Source organism: Hemitrygon akajei, chromosome 11 (assembly GCF_048418815.1).
Source record: "Hemitrygon akajei chromosome 11, sHemAka1.3, whole genome shotgun sequence".
NCBI classification, from domain to species: Eukaryota; Metazoa; Chordata; class Chondrichthyes; order Myliobatiformes; family Dasyatidae; genus Hemitrygon; species Hemitrygon akajei.
The window spans coordinates 26,066,448-26,094,127 of record NC_133134.1 but is presented as its reverse complement, the minus strand read 5'-3'; the positions used below and the strand labels follow the sequence as shown (position 1 = coordinate 26,094,127).

Here is a 27,680-nt window from a genome sequence, read left to right as displayed (position 1 = left end):
CCCCCAGGTCCTTTCCCCCAACAAACAAGAGGTTTGACACAATCCTCAGCTGGGGTCTTTAAAGGAACTTTCCTATCCATACAGTCAAGCCTGTTATGTTTCGAGACCAATCTTCTCCCCTGCCTCCATCATGGGCTTTATATTAGCTTAGCCAATGGATTGAATCACTTTGGGCCAGCCTGTTCGCTGCCTGTGTTCCTTGAACATCAACACTTTCTTTTTGGTGCAGAGAGCAAATGATCCAAATACCTTCCCGGCCATGGACACCTTGTGAGGCAGCAAATGGCAAGAAGGCCTCAGGCAGCATATACTGCTGTCAAAGGCCTGTGAGCAGTCTTTAAACATTTATCAAATGTATATTTGAATATTTTTTATATTTTTCTAAAAATATACAAAGGCAATTAAAATACAGTAAAACGCTAACACTATTATAACAAAATAAGGTAAAACAACTCAATCACTCAACCCTGATGCACCATCAATAACTCTGGGAGACAGGAGGTGAACGATAGGCTTTTATTAGCAGCAAAACGGAGCACGGCATCTCGGAGACTGAGGGGGGAGCAGTGCCTCCAATCGCCTTTATACAGGGGTCTGTGGGAGGAGCCACAGGAGCAGTCAGCAGAGGGGCATGTCCAGACAGGTATACATAGTTTACCACAAACCCATAGTTTTTTTTCAAAGGTTACCAATCCCATTTGAATGAGGCTGTCATTCATTAGCCTCACTCAGGTTCTTCTTTGTCTTCTTGTGAAGTTTTATGCTGGTTGGTAGACTAACATAAGGAGCATCACTGAGTTGGAGTGTGGAACAAAGAGACTTCCTGTACACCTACTAAACTTCCACGGACAAAAAAAACTCAAATGATATCAAAAATCTAATGCTTTTCAGAAAGTCAAATGCATACTTATATACCTTGCGATGACAGTGATATCCTAACAAACTTTCCATGTTAAACTGTGTCTGCCCCAAACATTTCAATTTAGCAATTAGGTCGTTCCTTTGCACCTCATAGGAACTGCATTCAAATAATATATATTGCACCATTTCTTGACAAGTGCACTTCCTGCAAATGCTAATATCATGCATATTAATTCTGAACAAGGAATTATTCATTCTAGTGTATACAATATATAAATGTGTAAATGTAACTTCTTTCCTCCTTTTGTACCCATCTCCCATTTGGGTTCCCACCATCCTCTGAATTTTATATAAATGCCGTCCTTTCTTTTCCTTATCCCAACGTTGTTGCCACAGTGATGGAACAGACTTTTTATTATGGCTGTCACCTCTCCTTTATGCAAAGGTATCACTACATTTATATTACTATTTTTCAGTGATTGCTTGGCTAGAATGTCTGCCACCTCATTTCCTACAACGCCAACAGGGTCAGGGACCCATAGAAATGTAGACACAACCCTAGACCCTGCTGCCTCAACAGAGGTTGTCCAATCTCAGGATGAGCTCACTCAGGTTGAACGAATTAGCCATATTTGAATGGTGAGAGAACTGTAAAGTAAAGTGTCAATCACCGCTGTATAAATGAATTCCATGGAAAGACCAGCAATGGAACAGACTTTCTGACGGACCATCATTGGAATGTCATGATGTTTCAGTCTTCCCACAGTTGCTGCTTGACCTCCCAGAGTTCCTCCAGCAGATGAGATTTAATGTTAATATTTTTCCTGCTGTAAAAATGAATCACTGTCCCTTTATACGCAGTCTAAATGCTGCATGCATTGGATAAGGCCGTTCAGAGCCTAATTGTTGTTTGGGCTTCAGATCAGCCTCTGGCTTGTTTAGTTATTTTAAAGTGTGTTGTTTAATTTCACACACAGGGTACATAAATTCTTCATGCTGCGATGAGATATTTTCAATCGCTGTAGAACAATGCCTTCCAAATAACTGATTTCTCTTTATTTAAAAAAACTGCAATAAAAAAAATATTTTGAATATTCTGAGGTGTAATGGACTGAAAATGCTTCTGGGATGAGATCTTCTTAGGGAATGATGTATATGAATTACATCTTCTGCTGTGCTAACTACTTTTTTATGGGCAGATTATCTGAAAATTTTGTGTTGATGTGTATTTAAAGCCATTTAGCAGGGTAGCATATGGAATTACATCTTCATTTAACGTTTTACATCCAAAATTTTGACTCTGACCATTTTATTTTGCACTTCATTTTTTGCTTACCTTTCTTTTTATTCAAACACTCCTTTCAGAACGCCATTATCTACTTCGCTAACTCCCTGTAACACACTGTCTCTGGTTCCTGTGCTCCCTGTAACACATTGAGACCTGTTTCTGCTCTTCGTGTAACATACTGGGGCCTGGTTTCCACACTCCCTATAACACAATAGAGCCCAGTTACTGTGGTCCCTTTAACATACTAGGGCTTCATAACCCATGGATTTCTTGAACTCACTGAATTTCCTTTATGCTGACCATCATCACCCCAGATGTGTTTAGCATAGATAAAGGAATCCACTTCCAAAGTCTATTATTTCAGCCACTATTTTTGTGCTTAAAATAAAGGTACTTTAACATCAGAAGATAGAAACAAACCACGATTATACATTCTACACAGTGTCACAGTGAACTGCAGGCAAGAAGGCTTGAAATTATAGGTAGAGCTCCTTAAAACAGAGTTGCACATAAAAGGTGCACAGCAGGCTTTGATTCTGTTTAAACTGCTAAATATAGATTTTTTCTCATTATTGGCTATTAACCTTTCAATTCCAGGAAAAGAGTTCTGAATTTACAGCATATGGAAGTGTGGACAGCTTGTGCCTGCATAAGATTCTAATTCTAATTTTGTTCTTAAGTGATTTTTAACTCACTGTATGTTATTAATTTAAAATGTTCATGGGGCAGATGTTTTGTTGTCCTGGGATTGTTAGCTTACTTCCCTTAACCCAAGCTGTTTCTTCCATCGTGGTCTCAGGCATAGTTTTCCACTGGGAGCCAGGATTTGGATTGTGCATTGCAACATTGGATCTGTCTTAGGGTAAGCAGTGAGCTGCACTCTTAGAGCAGCTTCAATAGCTTTTACAACTATCACTGTTATCAAATAATGACCTTCAGATTCAAAAATAATCAAAACCACTCAACATTTGTTTAAGAAGCAAACTACTATATTAGAAAAGTTAAACATGACAAATGAAAAGCATAAAAATATACAACTGAAGAGCAGGAGTAGTCACTCACTTGTTTCCTTGAAACTGCTTTGCCGTTGAATAAGATTATGGCTGATCTGATTGATATCTCAGCTCTCACTGTAACATTTCAACCCTTGCTTATCGAAAGCCATCCACAACTGCTTAAGAAATATTCAAAAATTTTGCTCCCATTCTAAAAGAGAGTTCCAAATACTTGCCAGATTCTCTGAGAAATAAAAGTTCACCTCATCTTCATCTTTAAATGGGTGACCTCTGGCTTTTAAATGTAAATTGGTTTATTATTGTCACGTACTGAGGTACAGTGAAAAATTGGTTTTGTGTGCCTTCCATACAGATCATTTCATCACAGTAATAATTGAGTTTGTATACGGGAAAGCAGAACATGCTGTATAAAGTGTTAAAGGAGCAGAGAAAGTGTAGTGCAGGCAAACAATAAGGTGTAAGACCATAATAAGGTAATTATGAAGTTGAGTCCATCTTAGGAGACTATTCAATAAATAGAAACTATCCATGAGCCTGGTGGTACATGCTGTCAAGCTTTGTCTCTTTTGTTGATGAGTGACCCTTAGTCTAAGATTCTCCTGCAAGAAGAAACATCTCCACACCCATCCTATGAAGACCCTTGAAAGTTTTGTATGTTTCAATGTCCCTTGCCATTCTTTTAAATTCCAGTGGATAAAAACCAACCTTATCCAATCCTCTGAAACAGCCGATCCATTCCAGATAACATTATAACTACTTGGGAACCTGCTTCTAACATCTTAACATCTTTCTGTAAATGAGGATACCATGACTGTACAAAGTATTCCAGATGTGGTCTTACAATGGAATAAATATACAAGGCTTAGTCTTTCTACTCTGGTATTTCTTTTCTCTAATGATAAAAAAAAACTCCTCATAGTACAAACGTTTGTAGATAGTTCTAATTTCTTGCTATACCCATATGCTAGTTTGTATTCATTCCTGCACTAGATCACCCAGATTCTCTGTATCTCAAGAGTTCCGCAGTCTCTCATCATTTAGGTAATGTGCCTTCTTTCCATTTTCCCTGCCAAAATGAATAATTTCAAATTTCCCACGTCATTCTTCATTTGCCAAAAAACTTCATCTTCTCGCATAACCAAACTGTATCTCCAAATAGTTGTTAGTGTCCTTTCTGCGTCTTGCTTTCTTGCTTTCTTTTTTGTCTTCAGCAAATCTAAAGTGAAAGTTGAGTTTATTATCATATGTCCAAGTACAATGAAAACCTTGTCTTTAGTCCCTTCATCCAAGACATTTATATAAATTGTAAACAAAGTAATGTCCCAACATCAATCCCTATGGTACATTGCATATTACATCTTATATCCCATCATCCAGAAATAGATCTATTATGGTTAACAATAATTCCAGTGGCAGGAGAAATCTGACCATCTGTTATCCAGTTTGTGATACCCAAAGGTTTGTCACTTAGGTCACAGGAGATAATTCCCATGCTCCCTCCAAAGTTCTGGGGCCCTGATTTATGCCCCAAAATGAAATTCAACTTAATTATTTGGATGATCAGGTAGTTAGAAACATAGAAAATAGGTGCAGGAGTAGGCCATTCAGCCCTTCGAGCCTGCACCGCCATTCAGTATGATCATGGCTGATTATCCAACTCAGAACCCTGTACCTGCTTTCTTTCCATACCCCCTGATCCCTTTAGCCACAAGGGCCATATCTAACTTCCTGTTAAATATAGCCAATGAACCGGACTCAACTGTTTCCTGTGGCAGAGAATTCCACAGATTCACCACTCTGTGTGTGAAGAAGTTTTTCCTCATCTCGGTCCTAAAAGGCTTCCCCTTTATCCTTAAACTGTGACCCCTTGTTCTGGACTTCCCCAACATTGGAAACAATCTTCCTGCATCTAGCCTGTCCAATCCCATTAGAATTTTATACGTTTCAATAAGATCCTCCCTCAGTCTTCTAAATTCCAGTGAGTATAAGCCTAGTCGATCCAGTCTTTCTTCATATGAAAGTCCTGCCATCCCAGGAATCAATCTGGTGAAGCTTCTTTGTACTCCCTCTATGGCAAGAATGTCTTTCCTCAGATTAGGGGACCAAAACTGCACACAATACTCTAGGTGCGGTCTCAACAAGGCCTTGTACAAGTGCAGTAGACCCTCCCTGCTCCTGTACTCAAATCCTTTTGCTATGAATGCCAACATACCATTTGTCTTTTTCACCGCCTGCTGTACCTGCATGCCCACCTTCAATGACTGGTGTACAATGACACCCAGGTCTCGTTGCACCTCCCCTTTTCCTAATCAGCCACCATTCAGATAATAATCTGTTTTCCTGTTCTTGCAACCAAAGTGGATAACCTCACATTTATCCACATTAAATTGCATCTGCCATGAATTTGCCCACTCACCTAACCTATCCAAGTCACCCTGCATCCTCTTAGCATCCTCCTCACAGCTAACACCGCCGCCCAGCTTCGTGTCATCCGCAAACTTGGAGATGCTGCATTTAATTCCCTCGTCTAAATCATTAATATATATTGTAAACAACTGGGGTCCCAGCACTGAGCCTTGCGGTACCCCACTAGTCACTGCATGCCATTCCCGTTTACTCCCACTCTTTGCTTCCTGTCTGCCAACCAATTCTCTATCCACATCAATACCATACCCCCAATACCGTGTGCTTTAAGTTTGCACACTAATCTCCTGGGTGGGACTTGTCAAAGCCTTTTGAAAATCTAAATATACCACATCCACTGGCTCTCCCCTATCCACTCTACTAGTTACATCTTCAAAAAATTCTATAAGATTCGTCATACATGATTTTCCTTTCACAAATCCATGCTGACTTTGTCCGATGATTTCACCTCTTTCCAAATGTGCTGTTATCACATCTTTGATAACCGACTCTAGCATTTTCCCCACCACCGATGTCAGACTAACCGGTCTATAATTCCTCGGTTTCTCTCTCCCTCCTTTTTTAAAAAGTGGGGTTACATTAGCCACCCTTCAATCCTCAGGAACTAATCCAGAATCTAAGGAGTTTTGAAAAATTATCACTAATGCATCCACTATTTCTTGGGCTACTTCCTTAAGCACTCTGGGATGCAGACCATCTGGCCCTGGGGATTTATCTGCCTTTAATCCCTTCAATTTACCTAACACCACTTCCCTACTAACATGTATTTCCCTCAGTTCCTCCATCTCACTAGACCCTCGGTCCCCTACTATTTCCGGAAGATTATTTATGTCCTCCTTAGTGAAGACAGAACCAAAGTAGTTATTCAATTGGTCTGCCATGTCCTTGTTCCCCATGATCAATTCACCTGTTTCTGACTGTAAGGGACCTACATTTGTCTTGACCAATCTTTTTCTTTTCACATATCTATAAAAGCTTTTACAGTCAGTTTTTATGTTCCCTGCCAGCTTTCTCTCATAATCTTTTTCCCCTTTCCTAATTAAGCCCTTTGTCCTCCTCTGCTGGACTCTGAGTTTGTCCTCAGGAGTGCCGCTTTTTCTAGCTAATTTGTATGTTTTTTCTTTGGACTTGATACTATCCCTAATTTCCCTTGTCAGCCACGGGTGCACTACCTTCCCTGGTTTATTCTTTTGCCAAACTGGGATGAACAATTGTTTTAGTTCATCCATGCGATCTTTAAATGCTTGCCATTGCATATCCACCGTCAACCCTTTCAGTATCATTTGCCAGTCTATCTTAGCTAATTCACGTCTCATACCTTCAAAGTTACCCTTCTTTAAGTTCAGAACCTTTGTTTCTGAATTAACTATGTCACTCTCCATCTTAATGAAGAATTCCACCATATTATGGTGGAATTAATATAGCTAATTATATATATTATAGATAAGACTCCTTGAGTTACATGTTGCAAGATTTTAGAGCTTTAGTTTTATTAAGAGTTAAGCTTTCTTTTTTGTGTCAAGCTGTATAAGAGATAAGGAATAAGAGTTGGGATAGGACACGCATCTCGTTAAAATAACTCCTTCATTCCTCCACTTTCTATTGAATCCTGTTGCTTTACATTATTGTACTCATTTTTATATTAGTAAAAATATACCAGAAATGGGGTGAAACAGACATATAGTATTGTGGTTAGTGTAATTGCTTTATAGCGCCAGCGATCACTGATTGGGGTTTGACTCCCACTGTCGTCTGTATGTTCTCACGACTGTGTGGGTTTCCTCTGCATGCTCCAGTTTCCTCCCACATTCCATACATGTACGGTCAGGATTAGTGAGTTGTTGGTGCCGGAAGCATAGCGACACCTGCGGGCTGCCCCCTGCACAATCTTTGCTAATTAGATTTGACACTAACAATGTACCGTAGATTCTGGATTTTAAGCCGCTACTTTTTTCCCACATTTTGAACAGCTTTGAACTTTGCGGCCTTTAAAACGGAGCGGCTAATACATGATTTTTTTCATGCCGCCTCGTAAACATTTTGCCTCATAACAGTAGACCAATAAAATTGATGAGTAGTTCACAGAGGTCCAATGAAATTGTACGATAAATCAAGCGCACTTTCACAATTAAATTATTGTAAATCAGTCATTTGTACTCACCCTCATCAACATGGAAAACACTCGAAGAAAAGCATTTTGCTGCCTTTATGGCAGTTATTTAGTTTATAATATTTTCGCTTAGTAATTCATTTTCTAGTTAAAGTTAGAAGAGTTTTAACTATATTTGTTTTCTGTACTACATCGCGGGATGCTATGACGTCACACCCGGTTTCGCCGCGTCTTGTGGGAAAAATGCCAGTTTGCGATAAAACGGGACGGAGGGAGGGAGCGCATTACGCGAGCGGCTTTGGATCTGAGCGAAACGCTGCTTTTAAGTTAAAGGCGATCAATAACTTTTCCTGGTAGGCTGCAGTATATATATTTTTTACCAGTCGTTAGGAGATATTGGAATGTTGTTCAGTAAAGAAGTATACGCAACGTATATTTAAAAGTAGCCGCGTTACGGGCACGGTTTGAAAAAAAGCATTTGCAATATGCATTTGTTTTTGTTACCATATGGATTTAATTAAAAGTTAAAAAATCCTCACGTGTAATATCTTTCTGTGTAAATATCTCATATTACAACGTGGGACACCTGCGGCCGAAAATCCGGTGCGGCCTAAAATCCGGTGCGGCCTGTACAATTAAAAAATTGATTTTATTTCTAAAATTAGAGCCAGCGGCTTTTAATCAGGTGCGCTCTGTAGTCCGGAATCTACGGTATTTCACTGTATGTTTTGATGTTTCAATGTACTGTACATGTGACAAATAAAGCTAATCATTAATCTTTAATATCTTTACATAGTTTTTGGAATTTTAATTTACCAAATAGGCTTCAGACCCTGAGATGTTTAAAATGCATTCCACACTTTGAATGCAGAAATGCATTCTGACCAACTACATATTAATATTTCATTCTTTATGAACTTTGATTGGGAAAAATATATGCAATCTGTGAATTTTGTCAATTTTGTGTTTTTATGAAATTGGTAAAATATGAAAATAACAAAGAATAAGAGTTCTTGAGGAGGATTGTTCTTAAGTATATAGTGATGACAACTACTTAAAACAGATTAAATTATTTTTTGTGTCAATTATTCATCATAGATATATAGTGTGGCGTTGCTCAGCATCAAACTCTCTGAGTTATTAATATTTATAGTACAGCTTAGTGAGAGCCAAAATTCCATTGAACATGATGTCTGGGGAATTGAACTCGAGTAAACACAATCCCTTAGTATCTTTCGAAAGCAAAATAGTGTTCCATTTTACAAAGTCTTTCTGTGCTTTAAAAGTATTTTGCTTTTGATTGGGAATCTCTTGTGCCATTAGTAAGCTGGTTACTGGCATTTGTATTTGATCTTTTTGCATAACATCTCTGGCATTTCTTGAATATATTTTCATAAAGAAGTATTGCTCATATACATAACTGCCTTGCTAGGCATCTTCTGAATTGAAACTTTATCACGTTAACTATGATTCTGTAATCATTATTGTAATGTTAAATTTATTTATTTCTAATACAGGAATTTATTTGTCATTTATGCTTTTGAGCAGTATTTGCACATTGCACATGAAATTAAAGATGGCATGTTATTGTACAGAGATGTTCCCCACTGGAACAGCAGTTTTATTCAGTATAAAATGTAAAGCAAGCAATCCTTAACTGATTTCCCTGCTTTCAGCTAAGATGGTGGTAGGAGTGCTGCTGTGTCATACTCCTTAAACTTTGAAGGGGCAAATTAATCAAAAGATAAGCTGCAGTGCATCCAGATGGAGAGAAAACTATTTGGTCATTGAACAAGGTCACAGACTAGTAAACATAAATAGCTAGAATACATTGTTAGGACTTGTACACCAACAGTTATTACAGTGAGCTATCAGAGGGTGCCTGCCATGTGGAGACGTATACCCCATTGAGCAGTCACTGATTTTAGATCAAACGAACATTGGCAAAAGAGAGGAGTTTGTGCTTGCGTCTTTCATACTCCAAGTGTGGCCCAAAGCATTTTAACCATTAATAAAGTCCTTTCGAAATGAAGTTAAATGACCAATTAAACTGTCCTGCTTTTGGTTGAAGGTCAAATATTGGTGAGGGCATTGTTGAGAATTTCCTTGTACTGGGCCATTGTGGGCTGAAGGGCCTGTACTGTGCTGGACTATTCTATGAAAAGCACGAGTTTAAATACTGCCATGACACCTGAGAATTTTAAATTCAAGAAATTAATTAAGGCAGGAATGAACGGAAAAAAAGGAGTTAGGCTCAATAATTATGAGACTACCATGTTATCCTAGAAAGCTGTTTGATTCACTAATGCCATTTGGAGAAGATGATGTTACCCTTACCTCGTCTGGATAGTAATTAACTTCAGACCCACTACTGTTCAAGTTTAATTGCCATTCAACCATACACATGTATACAGCTAAATGAAACATCGTTCCTCCAGAGCTAAGGTGAAAAACAGTCACACACAGCGCATGTAGTTACGATGCAGCACATACTGTCATAATAAAAATATAAGTACAGATCCCTGAGTGGCATGGACTGAAGATTGGTGGTACATGGGATTTTGTCCTGGAACCACATTTCTGCAAGAACTAGCTCACAGCAGGTCAGGCACAGACGAAGGCAATCCAGCTCGTCTTCCAGGGAGTGAACACTGGAGAGCGGCACCGACAGGAGAGCTGGCCTGCATGGGTCAGCCCCCAACCCAGCATAGATTGCAGTGCACCTGCCACGCCTGTGTTCTCTCCCTGGGTGGATGTAGAATGGTGGAAACAGATTCAATTCTTAATAAAGCAAATATAGAAATATTTCAAAAAAAGATTCAGGACTATTTAGTCATGGAGGGATATAAATGAAAACTATGGAGGCTGTGTTAAACCTTGAACTTGGGGTACTATATACAGTTCTGGTCACCATATTTATAAAAATGATGTAGAGACACTGAAGAGGGTATAGAGAGGATTTGGAAAGGGAGCATTAGATATATGAACATATCCACATCAGGATGGATGAAGAGACTTGAGGGAGAAAAGGCTGAGGGGTGATTGGCATCTTTAAAATTAATAAGGGTTTGTTATACTCAAAGCAGAGAGACTGTTTATAGTTGTGAGTAAAAGCTTAACTATACAATTCTGTGTAAATGTCTTAGGTACATATATATAGCCTAAGACTTTTGCACAGTACTATATATTGGTCAAAATAGGAAAGTAGTTGGGGAACAGAAATAAGAGTAGTTAGCTTTGTTGTAACACAATAATATTAAGTGCTATTTGCATTATTTTTAATCTATTCAATATACATATACTGTAATTGACTTTCTTATTATTTTTACTTTTTTTCTTCTATGTTATGAATTGCATTGAACTGCTGCTACTAAGTTAACAAATTTCACGACACATGCCAGTGATAATAAACCTGATTCTGATTCTGGTAACTGGAAAGACATACTATATAGTACTGTGCAAAGGTCTGAGGCATCCTAGCTATATATATGTGCTTAAGACTATATGTCACCAGGAAGTACAATGGTAATTCAAAACTCTTCAACTAAAGGGTGGGAAGAACATAAACTTAATAGTAGAGGGACTGGTTGAAAGGATGAGTTTGAGTTTATATATATATGGGATTGGCTTCTTCCTTTCTCCCTTTGATAAGAAAGAAGATAATAGGTTTTTAGTAGGGTTTATGACAAGGTCCTACATGGTAGGCTGGTGCAGAAAGTTAAGGCACAAGGGATCTAAGGGACTTTGGCAAACTAGATTCCCAATTAGCTGGGCGGTAGGAGGCCAATTGAGAATTTGTGGCTGGACTTGAAAAGGGCTGTTCACTTATGATCCCCATGCAATCTGACAGCTAGAGCATTTTTATAAAGAGGAATGGTGAAAAATTGCAGTATCCAGATGTGCAAAGCTGATAGAGGCGTATCCACACAGTCAAGTCTGTAATTGCTGCCAAAGGTGCATCTACTAAATATTGACTTGATTGAATACTGATGCAATCAATTATTTTATGTTTTATATTTGTAATTAAATTAGATCACTTCGTAGAGATCTGATTTCACTTTGACACAAAAGAGTCTTTCTGTTGATCAGTGTAAAAAAAAACCCCAAATTAAATCCATTGTGTTTCGATGTTATAAAACAGTAAAAAAATGAAAAATTTCAAGGGGGGATGAATACATTTTATAGGCACTGTATAAATTACTATTTTATATCTTACAATGTATATGTTTTGTCTTATTTTATCTTTGTTCCATTTTAATCCTTGAAATCATTTACACTTACAGTAGATTCCATGCTGTTACAAAATATGTACTACTTTTTGGAAAGGAGATAGATTATTGGAACCGTTAGCAGAAGCCGTAAATTTTATTATGTATTTACGTTCTCTTTTGTGCTCCATATGTCATTTCTATTTTAAACATATGTAACCCTCAGGCTTGGCCAGCACATGTTCATCTAGAGGAAGACAGCTTCTGGTCCCGCCAAACTGAGGAATCTCGTTTCTGTGGATGCTGCGTGATGTGTTGCCCGGTTACAAATCCGCACCGCAAAATATCAGGCAGTACATCGTAGGCAATTGAATGATTAAACTTTATAGATCTTAATCTGAATATAGGCTTAGTAAAGAAAAGAAAAAGTGCCCATTTTAAGGAAAAAGTCAGAAGTGCACATTGGAGCTCACTGATATGGCCATTCATCAACCATCGACCTCCTCCAAGTGTCACCGACCTTCAGACCCTCACTCCCCGTCCACCCCGTCCGGTGGTCTACCAGCTCTCTCCACACGCGTCTTCCTTCTTCTCTCGACGACAAAAGATCACATAAATCTCTCTTCCAGACCCACAAGAAAGAACAATATCCCTCTCATTGGATGGCCCCACATTCCAAAGCCCCGTTATCTCTAGTCATAACACAGGCAGACAGACAGGCATACTTTATTGATCCTGACGGAAATTGGGTTTTGTTACAGCTACACCAACCAAGAATAGTGAAGAAATATAGCAATATATAGCAAGATACAAGTATCTGGGAGTACAGTTAGACGAGAAGCTTGACTGGACTGCCAACACAGATGCCTTGTGCAGGAAGGCACAGAGTCAAATGTACTTCCTAAGAAGGTTGGCGTCATTCAATGTCTGTAGTGAGATGCTGAAGATGTTCTATAGGTCAGTTGTGGAGAGCGCCCTCTTCTTTGTGGTGGCGTGTTGGGGAGGAAGCATTACGAAGAGGGACGCCTCACATCTTAATAAGCTGGTAAGGAAGGCGGGCTCTGTCGTGGGCAAAGTACTGGAGAGTTTAACATTGGTAGCTGAGCGAAGGGCGCTGAGTAGGCTACGGTCAATTATGGATAACTCTGAACATCCTCTACATAGCACCATCCAGAGACAGAGAAGCAGTTTCAGCGACAGGTTACTATCGATGCAATGCTCCTCAGACAGGATGAAGAGGTCAATACTCCCCAATGCCATTAGGCTTTACAATTCTACCGCCAGGACTTAAGAACTTTTTAAAAGCTATTATTAATGCTTTTTGAGACGGTGATTTAGATGCATATCATATTTTTTTACTGAGTTAAGTATTGTATGTAATTAGTTTTGCTACAACAAGTGTATGGGACATTGGAAAAAAAGTTGAATTTCCCCATGGGGATGAATAAAGTATCTATCTATCTATCTATCTATCTATCTATCTATCTATCTATCTATCTATCATAAATAATTAAATAATAAGTTAATCATGCCAAATGGAAATAAGTCCAGGACCAGCCTATTGGCTCAGGGTGTCTGGCACACCTAGGGAGGAGTTGTAAAGTTTGATGGCCACATGTAGGAATGACTTCCTATGACGCTCAATGTTACATCTTGGTGGTGTGAGTCTCTGGCTGAATGTACTCCTGTGCCTAACCAGTACATTATGGAGTGGATGGCAGTCATTGTCCAAGATGGCATGCAACTTGGACAGCATCCTCTTTTCAGACACCACCGTCAGGGAGTCCAGTTCCACCTCCACAACATCACTGGCCTTACAAATAAGTTTATTGATTCTGTTGGTGTCTGCTACACTCAGCCTGCTGCCCTAGCACACAACAGCAAACATGATAGCACTGGCCACCACAGCCTCGTAAAACATCCTCAGCATCATCCGGCGGATGTTAAAGGACCTCAGTCTCCTCAGGAAATAGAGATGGCTCTGACCCTTCTTGTAGACAGCCTCAGTGTACTTTGACCAGTCCAGTTTATTGTCCATTTGTATCCCCAGGTATTTGTAATCCTCCACCATGTCCACACTGACCCCTTGGATGGAAACAGGGGTCACCGGTGCCTTAGCCCTCCTCAGGTCCACCACCAGCTCCTTAGTCTTTTTCACATTAAGCTGCAGATGATTCTGCTCGCACCATGTGACAAAGTTTCCCACCGTCGCCCTGTACTCAGCCTCATCTCCCTTGCTGATGCATCCAACTATGGCAGAGTCATCAGAAAACTTCTGAAGATGGCAAACATTGCTGCTACAGAGAAACCATTACATTAGCAGTGAAACGTTACAGAGAGGCCATTACCTTACAGCGTGTTACACATATATACCGTGTGAGTCTTTACTACAAACTTATTGTGCTTCTCTCAAACTTTGAGGGCTCTCTTTAATTATTAGTTCATCAGCTACATACAATTATCTTGCTGGCTTCAATGCACAGATCCAGGTTCCCTCTTGAGTACTTTGATTCCTCATTAACTTTGTGGAGTACAAACCTTTCTCAGTACCTAAAGGAAGAATGAATTGATAACATTGTAGAACAGAAAATAAAGATAACAATGAAAAATCTATTTCTCTATTACCTTCTTTGAAAAGTTTGAAAATAGTCAATTCTTTTCTTTCAGAAAGAAGTTTAATTTATGGATATGCTCTCACCCACAACAAAAAATGTTAATGACTTATCTTTCTGAAAGCAAAATCATTGCCAACAGAAGGATAGAAGTGGCTCAAGCGCTTTCACTTGCTCTTTATCAGTGCAACGAGCAATTGGTAACAAATGTGGCCTTTCTGGTATCAATTCTTGTCCCAAGAGCACCGTAAAAATGATCAGAATCAGGAATCAGCTTTAATATCACTGACATATGTCGTGAAATTTTGTTGTTTTGTGGCAGAATACATAATAAAATCTATAAAGTACATAAGAAGTGGGGGTGTGTGTGTATATATATATATATATATATATATATATATATATATAGTGCAGAAGGAGAAGGGAAAAAATACTGAGGTACTGTACATGGGGGTTCGTTGTCCATTCAGAAATCTGTTAGCAGAGGGGAAGAAGCTGTTCCTGAAACATCGAATGTGTGTCTTCAGGCTTCTGTACCTCCCTGATGGTAGCAATATGAAGAAGGCAAGACCTGGGTGACTGGGTGATTAGGTCCTTAATGATGGGATGTCGCCTTTTTGGAGGATCGCCTTTTGAAGGTGTTCTTGATGTTGGGAAGGCTAGTGCTCATGATGGAGCTGGCTGGATTTACAACTTTCTGCAGCTTTTTCTGATCCTGTACAGTGGACAAAAATGGAAGATACTCATCAATTAACAAAACCTGATTTCCTTCATTGAGTTATGTTTTTTATGGGTTATTTTAATTTATTTTCTTATGGTCATTGTTTATTCTCTGCATTTTGGGTGTTATTTTTTCATATATATGGGGTTTGTTTTGGGGTTCTTCTGTGTCTTGTGGCTGCCTGTAAGGACTATATCCAAAACAAGCACCAGCTTTTTCATCCTCTGTATCTATCCAGCGAACTGTGTGTTTTGACTTTAGTTATAAATCTGGGCAGCAAATGTCCTACACAGAAGGTTATAGCAGGCCATTTGCTCACCATTACATTCTGGCAATGGTACTTGGAAAGAATATGAAAGAATTAAATTTGGGACAATTTGAGTAGTGAATCTTATTTTTCTACCGAGTAACATACAGTCGGCCCTCCTTATCCGTGGATTCCGCATGTGTGAATTCAACCAACCGCGAATTGTGAAAACCCGGAAGTGCTCTTCCAGCACTTGTTGTTCGAGCATGTACAGACTTTTTTTTCTGTCATTATTCCCTAAGCAATGCAGTATAACAACCATTTTACATAGCATTTACATTGTATTAGGTATTATAAGTAATCTAGAGATGATTTAAAGTATACGGGAGGATATGCCTGGGTTATCGTGCATCAAGATAAAAAACATCGGAAGTTCTCTTACTAAGTAAGTCGGAACAGGTACATCCGGTATTATTTAGCATCAGTTAGTCAAACATTTGTCTTAATATATAGTATATATTTTTCCTTTCTATGCATATAAAACACTTAAGAACGTGTGTTTCAGTGCCCGGCTCAGGAACGGAAGTTCTCGACACTCAGGACAGATCACTCCCTAGTGCGCTCTCCACCGTTGATGTGGGGGATCAAAACCCCAAAACCCAATAATTAAACCACTGAGTTGCTTAATAATAATTGTAGCTTTCATCGGGGCCTTTCTCACTTTATCCTTCAAAATTTTTCCGATCGTTGACCAATGTAGCCTCACGCTTTTCCAATGACCGATGGCGTTTCACCTCTTTCTGATCGCTTTATTATTTCCACTTTATTTTCAATCGTGATCGTGATTATTTTCGTGAACAGAAACACTGCACATTCAGAGCTCTGGTGCCGGGTCCTAATATCCACCACAATGAGACAGGTTAAATAAGGTCTGGGGTTCTGCTGGGTCCTAAGGTCCACCGCATTGAGACAGGTTGAATAAGGGACTTGAGCATCCGCAAATTTTGTTATCCACGAGGGGTCCCGGAACCAATCCCCTGCAGATAAGGAGGGCCGACTGTATTTCATGATCTTAGAAAACCTCTTTCCTCAAGATTTCCATTAAAACCTGTCTCTTCAACCAATACCTCCTTAGGTGGTTTTGATAGACACCCATGTGAAGTGTCTTGGGATATTTCTAAACATAAACTGCTGTTAGCTGGGATGAGTTGAAACAGGAAAAGAAATCTTTAAGACTGCTGAAGTAATGAAAATATCAATGCACTTGTACTTGTTCGGTGTTCCTACAGGTTAATGTAAACTGGCCTGGGACTGAGCTCTATTTGTTTTCGGTTCAAAGGGCAGAAGGGTATGAATGTGTGTAAGCCTGACAACTTGTTAGTTCACCATAGGAACTCTGTTTGAAAATGAAAGTACACAGCCACATACAGCAGCATTTTTAATTGTTAAAGAAACTGTGAAAGAGTTTTGCATCAGGCAGGAGACTCCAATGCATTAAAACAACAATGGTCAGGATGCGAACAGTTCCTTCCATCAGGCCATTTGGCTTCTGAACTCCCTGCTGCATCACATTTGAAGTGTCACTGGTTAATCTGTTCCGTACCTTACAGTAGTTAATTTATGCATTTTAGTTTGTTATTTATGTATGATTCATCTGTAAATTTTATCGTACCTTTGTAAGTTACTGTGTGTTTTGTGCGTTATGTGTACTACTGTGCTTTACACCCTGGTTCAGAGAAATGTCTTATTTCTATATACATTATATGGTTATATACGTTATATATATATGTATATAGTTAAATGACAATAAACCTGACTTGAAATTTTTTATCATTTCAATTAGCTGATCTGAGTTTTTAAAAATCGCCTTCATAATCTAATTACAGTAGAGTTAGCCTTTCATATACTTTCATAAAAACAGGAATGTGATCTCACTAACAGAGACAAGCGATGTGAGATTGTAGAACTGTGAATCTATTTAAAGCCACCAATAGGTGCAGCATTAAATTTATATTCCATACGAGGGAAGTAATATGTTTATTTTACAGTAAGTCAGTTGTTAATTTTACATATAGTATCATATGAAATGAATTTTAGCTTTGTTAAATTTACTGAGAAACTGTATGTAAGAGCATTGTTGCTAGTTATCGTTGGAAGGAATAAACTAGAATTAAAATTTACTCATTAGGTCTTGTAGTTCATTGTTTTCTGTTGATGCCAAGTGAACTAATCAACACAGATTGCCAATTTATTAGCATTGCAAATTCAAGAACCAGTCATGATCCTAAATCCTCTACTTCAAAGGCTCAATGAATTTACATAAAACATGTTACTGTGATGGATAAAAAATGGAAAACAACATAATGATGAGGTGCAAGCTTGAAGCATCCTTCAAGGCTCAGTGCATTAAATGGTCTGTGATATGAGATATATTTATTTAGCTTGCATGCATACTTGTCTGTTATGTTGATTTGTCTATGATGGGTCCAAAGCCCATTCCCTTTGCTGAACAAGTGAGTTTTCCAAGCATGTCTTTGTGCATGTTTTGTTGATACAGACTTGTTGCTTATCAGCAAAATGGCAAAAAAATTATTATATGTAAAAATATTGACCAAACTATTTACATTCAACATCATGTTTCCTGAGTGATATATCTAATGTGAGTTCCATATCGTAGCATTTTAAAATTCAGTAATAGTTATATTATCATGATTTACCGCTATTATTGAGCATGATAAAAGTAAGTCAGAAACACAGTTTCTACCCTACATTCAATTTTTTCCTTTCAATTCTCTTATTCCCTTTTCTGCATTTTAATCAATGCATCACTTGGGTTCTAAGCTCTGGAATATAATATCCAGACCTCCAACCCATATCCTCTCCACCCCTTTCCTATAAAGATGTTCCTTAAAATCTACCTCTTTGTTACCTGTCATTCTGGCCAATAAAACTGCTATCATCCAGAATATAAATACAGTCGGCTCTCCTTATCCGCGGATTCAGCCAACCGTGGATCGGGAAAACCCGGAAGTTCTCTCTCCAGCAATTGTTGTTTGAGCATGTACAGACTATTTTTTCTTGTCATTATTCCCTAAACAATACAGTATATCAACTATTTACATAGCATTTACATTGTATTAGGTATCATAAGTAATCTAGAACTGACAAGCAGTACAAGCAGTCCCTGGGTTATGAATGAGTTCCATTCCTGAGTCTGTCTTTAAGTCGGATTTGAAGTCGGAACAGGTACATCCGGTATTATTTAGCGTCAGTTAGTCAAACGTTTTTCTTAGTATATAGTACATATTTTACTTTCTATGCATATAAAACACTTAACAAACATACGTATTTCAATAATTAAACCACTGTGTTGCTTAGTAATAATAGTAGCTTTCATCGGGGCAGGGCCTTTCACATGCTCCATTAAAATTGTTCCGATTGTTGACTGATTGTAGACTAACACGTTTCCAATGACCGATGGCGTTTCACCTCTTTCCGATCGCTTTATTACTTCCACCTTATTTTCAATCGTGATCGTGATTATTTTTGTGAACAGAAACACTGTGGATTCAGAGCTGCACCACCAGGTCCTAATGTCCACTGCACTGAGCATGTTAAATGAAGTCCAGGGTTCCACTGGGTCCAAATGTCTAGTTCATTAATAAAAGTATGCTCACATCATATCAGAAATTTAGTATTTATCCATACAAACATCCATTGCTAAAATGTTGGAATTGGTAATGTTGCTAAATGAATGTTTGAAAGAATTAAAGCACAGCAGATGCATAGATCTCTTCTTTGTTTCCCTCACAACCCCTGCCTCATAATGAACAGAATTTTAAAAGAAGCAGTGTACATTTTATGCTTGGGAAAACCTGAGCCTCCAGTTTGGAAAGAGAGCATGCTTGTGAAGTATAAGAATAATCCATGACTTTGGTTGATTCTCAAAATCAGAAATGTTGCTTCAATTCCACCTTAGTCAATTAATCACAAAAAGCAGGTTGATAATCTGGAGGAATTCAGAGAGATTGCTACATTGTCAGCTATCACCTACCTATCCTCCTTCCCCTCCACCCACCTTTATATTCTAGTGACATTCTAGTTTCCAGTCCTAAAGAAGGGTCTCAGCCTGAAACATTGACTGTTTTCATTTCCATAGATATTGCCTGACCTGCTGAGTTTCCCTGGGATTTTGTGTGTGTTGATTTAGATTTTCAACATCTACAGAATTTCTCATTTTTATTGTCAGAGATGATTTCTTTTGGATAATTATCCAAACCAAGGATTCATCTGCTGTGTTAAATTAATATAAAATTTCCCATGGATTATTTTCAAAACAGTGTCTTCTCCAGTGTTCAGGCCTTCAATCAAAATTAGTGAAAAAGGTTATTACTTCATTGTCAAGTAGAAGATTGTGGGAGCTTCTTTTGTTTAAATTGCAACATTGACTACACTTTAAAAGCACTTCATTAGCTATAATTGGAAGAATGCAGAAATCCTGGGGGTTTACAGATTTGGAAACAAGTACTAGTTTTCGGAATGAAGATATTAGGGGGATTTTTTGTTTAAGTAGCTCAAAAAGACCAGGAGTGGATGAGTGGGACATTTTGAGTTTGGATATGCCAGCTAAACTTTGGAAGATAGACAAGGGGATCATTTCAAGGTAATAAATATTGGTTAAAATATTTGGTAATGAAATAGAGGGATGAGCACCCAGCTCCAAAACAAATATAGACACTTTCTGGTTTCCTTGGGGTGCCAGGAGAAGGGGAGACATTTAGGGGCCACAGTTCCTTTCTTCCTGTCCAATGTTAGTCTAAAAATCAAGGCCTGATGTCTGAGTCTGAGCCCATGGGGAAGTCAGAGGACTGATGTCTGGATATGGCCTGTCCTGAGCTTGGAGGACTCTATGTGTGAGTGGATGGGTGGGAGGGAAGAACAGGGCTTATTTTGCTATTGCTGCATGTGTTGTTCTACTGAACGTGGTGGGCATGTTATGTTGGCACCAGAATGTGTGGCGGCACTTGCTGGCATTAGCTTAGGTTATGTTGGTTGTTAATGCAAATGACACATTTCGCTGAATGTTTCGATGTACATGTGATAAATGAATCTCGATCTATCCCACCCACATCCTCACGTGTCTCAGTCAGTCTCCTGTAGAATTGAGTTTAAAGGCCCGATTTTTATCTCACACTGACTCTACTGCTGGTTTTAAGAGGGTAAAGGGAAAAGTTAAAGGAAATTTCCACGGCAAGTTCTTTTTTGCACAGATTGTTTGGTGCTAGAATGTGCTGCCAGGGGAAGTGCTGGAAGCACATTAGCAATGTTTAAAAGACATTTAAATAGACATAGGAACAGTCAGAGAATGGAGGGATATGATCTACGTGCTAGCAGATTGGATTAGTTTGGATTGATATTATGGTTAATACAGATGTCCTGGGCATGTGCTGCATATTTTCAGTTGAAGTTCTTAAGGTTTAGAAATGCTCTTTCTCATCATTTTGAGTCCTACAACATCTGATCGAAAATAATGCAATATCAGTCCCTTAAGCTAGTTTCACACCATTTCTCACAAATGAAATTCTACTGATATACACTGCCTTAAACCACTTATATTTCAGGCTCCACGTCAGAGCAACATGTCAAGTGAATGTGTACTTGTTCTATATGTATATCTTGTAGTTTGCAGCCAAGACTCCAGGAATCTTTGATCTTTTAAATTAATAGCTCCTTTAACTTTTTAGTAATATTGGCAGTACCATCAAAATAATAGTGATCTGAATTCAAATTTGATAACAATTCCTTTAAAAAAGAATTTGGTGGGGGTGGTGGGAAGCTATAGCAGTGTAGCAGTTAGCACGATGCTATTACAGCTTGGGGCGTCTGAGTTTGGAGTTCAATTCTGATGTCCTCTGTAAGCAGTTTTGTCGTTCTTCCCGTGTGTGCATGGGTTTCCTCCAGGTGCTCTGATTTCTTCCCACAGTCTAAAGACGTATTGGCCATTGCAAATTGTCCTGTGATTAGGCTAGGCTTAAACTGGTGGGTTGCTGAGCGGTATGGCTCGAAGGGCTGGTTGGCCCTGTTCCATGCTGTATCTCTAATTGAGAAAATTCTTTTTTACCTCCACAGTGATTTACAGCCAACTGGAGAACCTGCAAATAAGACAAAGTCAAAAGTCGCCTCGAAGTTTTCTAGATTGAGCAGGACTCACCACAGAGAGACACGGAATCCGGAGCCACAGAGTGGCGACTTATGACCTGTTCATTTTTCTGAAGATCCCAGCATACTGGACGGCTGCCCTTTATTTGAACTATCAAAGAATCTTTCCATAGACAGTTGATTTATGTGGAGGAACATAATGCTTCAGTGTTATTTCTTGAGAAATGATCTGGAAAAAATGGCACATTCTCACGCACCTTTCATTGTTGGTAACTTTGAATTCAATATTGCTTTAAAGAACCATCAAAATAAATTAAGATACCCAACACTAGCATAGTTTGAAATATTTACGATCTGTATTGATTATTTATTTTGATGGTACAGTCAGAAGATTTGCCTCTTGCTATTTTTTTGCTATGTGTTCCAAATGTGATTTCTCTTTCTCCAGAACTACATCAGCTTGGTGTTCACTCATACACCTGCTAGTACACTCCCTACCTATATACATCTGGAGAAAGAAAGACTTCTGTACCAATTTACAAAAATGATGTTATCTCTTTTTGTGTTGCTGGATGCCTGTGACTCAAACAGAAAGAGCATTAAGTCAGATTAATTTTCTTAATGGGAGATGCTAGGCACCGTTTTCCCCTCTTCCCAGTCTTTGTAGTATGAAGAGAGATTTTGTTAATAATAAATAATGAATATGAATTGAAAACCCATTTTAAGAACAGCAATTTATGTAAAGTACAATCTTGATTTTCTTTTTTTTTTCAGTATAATTTCCAAATTTGATTCCTTAAGCCAGTTTATATTTGCCATTGTAGACATATGAAGTCATAGACTGTGAAAGAGCTACAGCTTGAGATAGGCAAATTGTTTAAAGCATCAGAAAGAGCCTTATCAATTGACAGACCCTACTTAGAGCCTGGTAAAGAGCACATAAGTGAAACTGTTTCTACACATAAATAATATATAACCCAGGCACAGTTTAATAATCTTCACACCTTAATCCTTTTTGTAAGATTTTTAGTGAGGTAACATTGACTTTACTGTTTTACAGTGTGGGGATGGTAAACCAATAGCATCAGGATATAGCATATAGATGTCAGATCGCAACATAACACTCTCATGTAAGTATCTGTTATTCTGAGCTATTATTGGCACTCAGTGCTCAAGTCACAGTTACAAGTGCATGAAGGCATGGGTTGAGCACCACAACTTGATATACTTTAATAAAAGCCAAAACAATATGTAGGTTTTTTTTCTAATATGAGCATGCATTCACAAATATTAGCCTTAAAATTAATACAGAAAGCAAATAAAATTATTCAACAATTACCTGTAAAGTTGACAATATCGCTTTTAAAATTATACTTAAATAGTAACTGTCTTCTGAAAACAATTGCTTATTTTTATTAGTTTCTTCATTTTGAGGCTTACACTTTAAAAAAAACCTGTTTACTTAAATTTCATTGGAACTTTCCCTTTTACAACTATCACCAAGGTCTATTTTGGACCTTGCTTAAACATACCTTGGTGGTGACAATTTCTCTGAAAGTTTACATTGTAAATATGAATAATATGATTTACTATACAAGGGTAAATGCATTTTCCCTTGAATTCATCTTCAGCTTTTATACTAAATATATTTCTGTTTCAGAGCTTTTTTAAGCAATCCATCAACAAGACACATCCACAGTTCATCTTGAAGAACATAGCTTCCAGTATTACATATTCAGAATTGCCTATCTCGAAACATCAAATCACAATAATCTTTCTTTCCTACATTTGTTCTCTTACTCCTGCTCCCTAATTCTTCAAGTTTCCTCATCCATTATGTTTGAAAATTCCATTATTATCATAGCAGTAAGCCTTTCTCTTCTGCTCTGTGTGCTATCAATCTGCAGCACTCTTGCTACAGCCCACTGCAGCAGTGCCATTCCACTAATCCATCTGACTTACATTATAATTACTTACTATTATCTACTTCCATTAAAACCTGACTACCTTTTTACAATATATTTTGCATTCCTCATCCAAAAAATCCTTGAATTTGCCCATTCAATTGATTGCAATCTTGGTGAAAAAAGCTTAGTATCTGTGAAAGAGATGTAGAAAAAGCTAACAGTGAGCATGCCAGTGCTTTCTAGAAAATCTTCTGGTGATTAAATGATCGGGAAGTTGTTGAAACTATTGACTGCCAAATGTTAGCATTTGCACATCAGGAAGGCTGGATATGATATAAAACAATGGGTAGAATGTAGCTTTCAATTCATGTTAAGTGCTGCTGCTGAAATTTCACTTGTCATAAGAAATGCATTGAGGGAAAAATCAATCATTACAGCTGTTTTCACTATGGACATTTCTCATTGAAACAAATGCTAAGTGGACCAACATGTGCTTCAGGAGGAAAAAGAATGCAGCATTCCTAACAGTAGTGTAACATATTTCAGGAATCTCAGTTCAGGATTAACCAACAGTTGTGTCAGGAATCTATGAAAGTATTCTGTGAGGAGGGTTTCTTTTTCCCTTGGGGACATGGAAAGCAAACTTCAATAAATATGCATGACTATGATTAAATGCAAACTGTTGAGTTTGTTTTGTTGAGATTTATGGATTTCATCTTTAGGAAGTGCCGTTTTTTCAATACTGTTACTGATCGAGGATATTGAGTGGTTGGTATTTTGAAGGTACCTGTAGAAGTTATATATAAAAGTGAACTCTGCAAATGTTTCAAAGGGCAAGAAAAAATCTGAGTGGCCTTGTTCAAGTGGCCCTTTAATCCCGTTTTTAGAAGATGTATACAGTACGGTAATCAACTTAAGTCATTTTGAGTTGTATGTATTGTGATATCTTCCCTGCTTATTTTCAAGAAGGACCCCAGACATGGACTTTCTATGGAGAGGGTAAAGATCATCATAGAAACTGATCTTGAGATGCAAAATCACTAGAAAACATACAGTTCACTGACCAGATGCTCCAATAGACTTAAATATAAAGTGGTAGTAGTAGCTGTTGTAGTACAATCACTTATCCTGTAAGATGTTGTTCTAAGGGGTTGTTTATTAGTTGGTCTTCAGGTGGTTATGGAAGCCAATCTGGATCCACATATTCTGGAGTGGTTAGTTCTTTAGTCTCTCCTTCTGTAGCTGCCGCTTATTCTCTGCAGCACAGTGGAGTTCTCATGTAGCACGTCCTTCTTGAACAGATTTCCTCCAGGTGTATCTCTTGAGTGCAATATCTTCCCAGTTTTCAGATGGAATGTTGAATTTCTTCAGGCTGATTTTTATGTTATTTTTGAAGCATTTCCTTTGCCCACCTTTGTTCAGCTGGGAATGAAGCACCTGTTTGGGGAGACATGAGTTAAGCATCCAAATGACATTGGAGTTGGTGTCGCTTTATCATGGTGGAGATGCTGTTCATGTTAGCTTCCTCCCGTGCACTGGTGTTAGTGAGTCTGTTCTTCCAGCTGCCCTTCAGAATCTTTTGTAAGGCTCCTTGGTGGTACTGTTCAGGGCTTTCAGGTGCCTACTGTAGGTGGTCCATGATTCAGAAAGTATCCTACAGCTAGCTCACTAAAGATTGGAGGTCAAGTCGGATTAAAGTTCTGGATTCTATGTTGAATTGAATACTTTGAGCAGAAATGACTCCATTAATAGATTTTATTTATGAGCTTCATTTACATTGGAATGTTTATTTGTTCCATGTTGCATTATGATAAGCTGAGGAAACTGACTTAACCTATACAAGATCAAATACCAAAGAAGCCATAAATTACTGGCTAGAATGGATGATTGCAAAGAAAGTGACAGTAGATATTATTGAAGGGACAAAATAATGTCACTAGGTTTGACATTTTGTGACTAAATTCATGAGTTATCTTGCTGTTGCTTTTGTCATTGTTTGGCATCTATTGAAAATTTTCATTTACTACAATGAGAAGTCTTTTGGTTATTGGTGTTGTGTGCTACTTATAAAGCCAACGCTATTAATTGTTGAAGTATAAGGAATGATGCCAGGAGTTGATTTCATGCAGTGTAGTCACTTCAATATGCTATCAGTTAGAATATTATTTATATAATGGTGACTTTAAGTAAAGCATTGTTCAAGGTTCATTTAATATCAGAGTATAAAACCTGAAGTTCATACTCTCCACAGATATCAATGAAACAAGAAACCCCACAGAATGAATTACCTCTTAATAATCAAGTTCGGTTTAAAATAGAACTTTGAAGAGGTAGAACAAAGTCTAGCGATATAGTCTGAAGTAGTTATTGCTAATGCATTTTGAAGTACAGGTAAATCACAAGGGGAGGCAAAAAGATTAATGGGTGCACTTTGAATAAAGGTTTTCTTACCACTAACATTTAAGCAAATTTATTTTTCCATGCACTGCTTCCAATTACTAATGATAATGATTTATATCCACTGTCACAATGTGTGCTTAGTTCAAGATAAGTCAAATGTTTGCCTACAATTGCACATTTCAAACACTGGCAGAATTACCTTGCATTTGGGAAACCAACGGCGATACCAGTTGAGAAGTGGAGCATTTCTCATCAAAGAGAAAACCGCATTCTAGGTAAAATTTTATTCAAATGAGCTGCCTGCAGTTTTGAAATAAGTGACTAACATACCTGCTGAAATGAAAGTTATTGTATCATAAACTGAGCAGCTTAACATTTTGAAGCTATTTATAACACCCTATTAATTTTTAGAATAAATTTCAGTAAATATACTTGATAATGTGGAAGGTAAGCCATTTAATTTTTTAAAAGGAAATGAAATTCTGATAAATTAAGAGAATATTTGCTGTGGTTTTTATGTGGCTAAATGCACGTATTCATTGGTACACTAATCTGAAGTGCCAAGAGTTTAATTATGAGAAAGTAGTTTTTTAATATTAAATGTAGACGATCTACCAAGATCTGCTGAGGTATTCGAGAGTTGCCTTTGTCCCTTGCTGAAGTCTTTATCTGCAGCTTGGCCCATCCCAAAAGAATGCTGTCACCACTTTGGAAAGCTGGCCAGTCAGGGCTTGGTGGGGTAAAAGAGAGAGTGGAGAGGGAAGGGGGACAACTGGCAGATGCTATCTTGTTGGCTCTTCACACAACTCTGGAATATCTGAACAGCAAAGAAGCATACATCAGGATGCTCTTTATTGATTACAACGTGGCATTTAACATCATCATCCCCTCTAAGCTAATCGGTAAACTCCAAGATCTAGGTCTCAATACTCCAACCTTGTGCAATTGGATCCTGGATTTCCTCACTTGTAGACCCCAATCCATTTAGATTGGCAAAAACATCTCCTCCACAATCTCCATCAGTACAGGAGCACAGAGGGACGTGTGCTTAGCCCTCTGCTCTACTTGCTGTATACCAATGACTGTGCAGCTAAGTACAGTTCCAACACCATATACAAATTTGCTGTTGACACCACTGTTGTGGGCTGTATCAAAGGTGGTGATGGATCAGTATACTGGAGGGAGATTGGAAATTTGGCTGAGTGGTGTAATAACCTCTCACACAAGCTCAGTAAGACTAAGGGGCTGATAGTAGGCTTAAGGATAGGGAAACCAGAAGTCCATGACCCAGTAATTGTTGGAGGAGCAAAGGTGGAGAGGGACCGTAACCTTAAATTCCTGGGTGTCACTATTCAGAGGACCTGGACACATCATTTAAATACAGTTGCAAAGAAAGCACGACAGCACCTCTACTTCCTCAGGGGTCTGCATGTCGTCAAAAGCCTTGGCAAACTTCTATAGATGTGTGGTGGAAAGTGTGCTGACTGGCTACATTACAGCCTGGTCTGGGAACACCAATACCTTCGAGCAGAAAATTTACAAAAGGTTGTGGATTCAGCCCAGTACATCACGGATAAAACCCTTCCAACCATTGAGCACACCTACATGAAACATCACCAGAGAAAAGCAGCATCCATCAGCAAAGATCCTCACTACCCAGGCCATGCTCTTTTCTCACTGCTGCCATCGGGTAGAAGGTACAGGTGCCTCAGGACTCACACCACCAG

The 27,680-nt window shown here is 38.4% G+C and overlaps 1 protein-coding gene across 2 annotated transcripts in view; it reads left to right on the top strand.

The window, feature by feature from the left end:
• Positions 1–21,972, top strand: part of snx29 (sorting nexin 29) — a 542,857-nt gene extending 520,885 nt beyond the window's left edge. Inside the window, exon 21 of one of the 2 annotated variants that reach the window (XM_073060488.1) lies at positions 21,617–21,972. In XM_073060488.1, coding sequence (XP_072916589.1) covers positions 21,617–21,743 — 127 coding nt within the window. In that variant the 3' untranslated portion in view covers positions 21,744–21,972. The remainder of the gene's footprint in view (positions 1–21,616) is intronic. The other variant, XM_073060489.1, reaches the window with a different exon arrangement.
• The last annotated feature ends 5,708 nt before the right edge of the window (positions 21,973–27,680 follow it).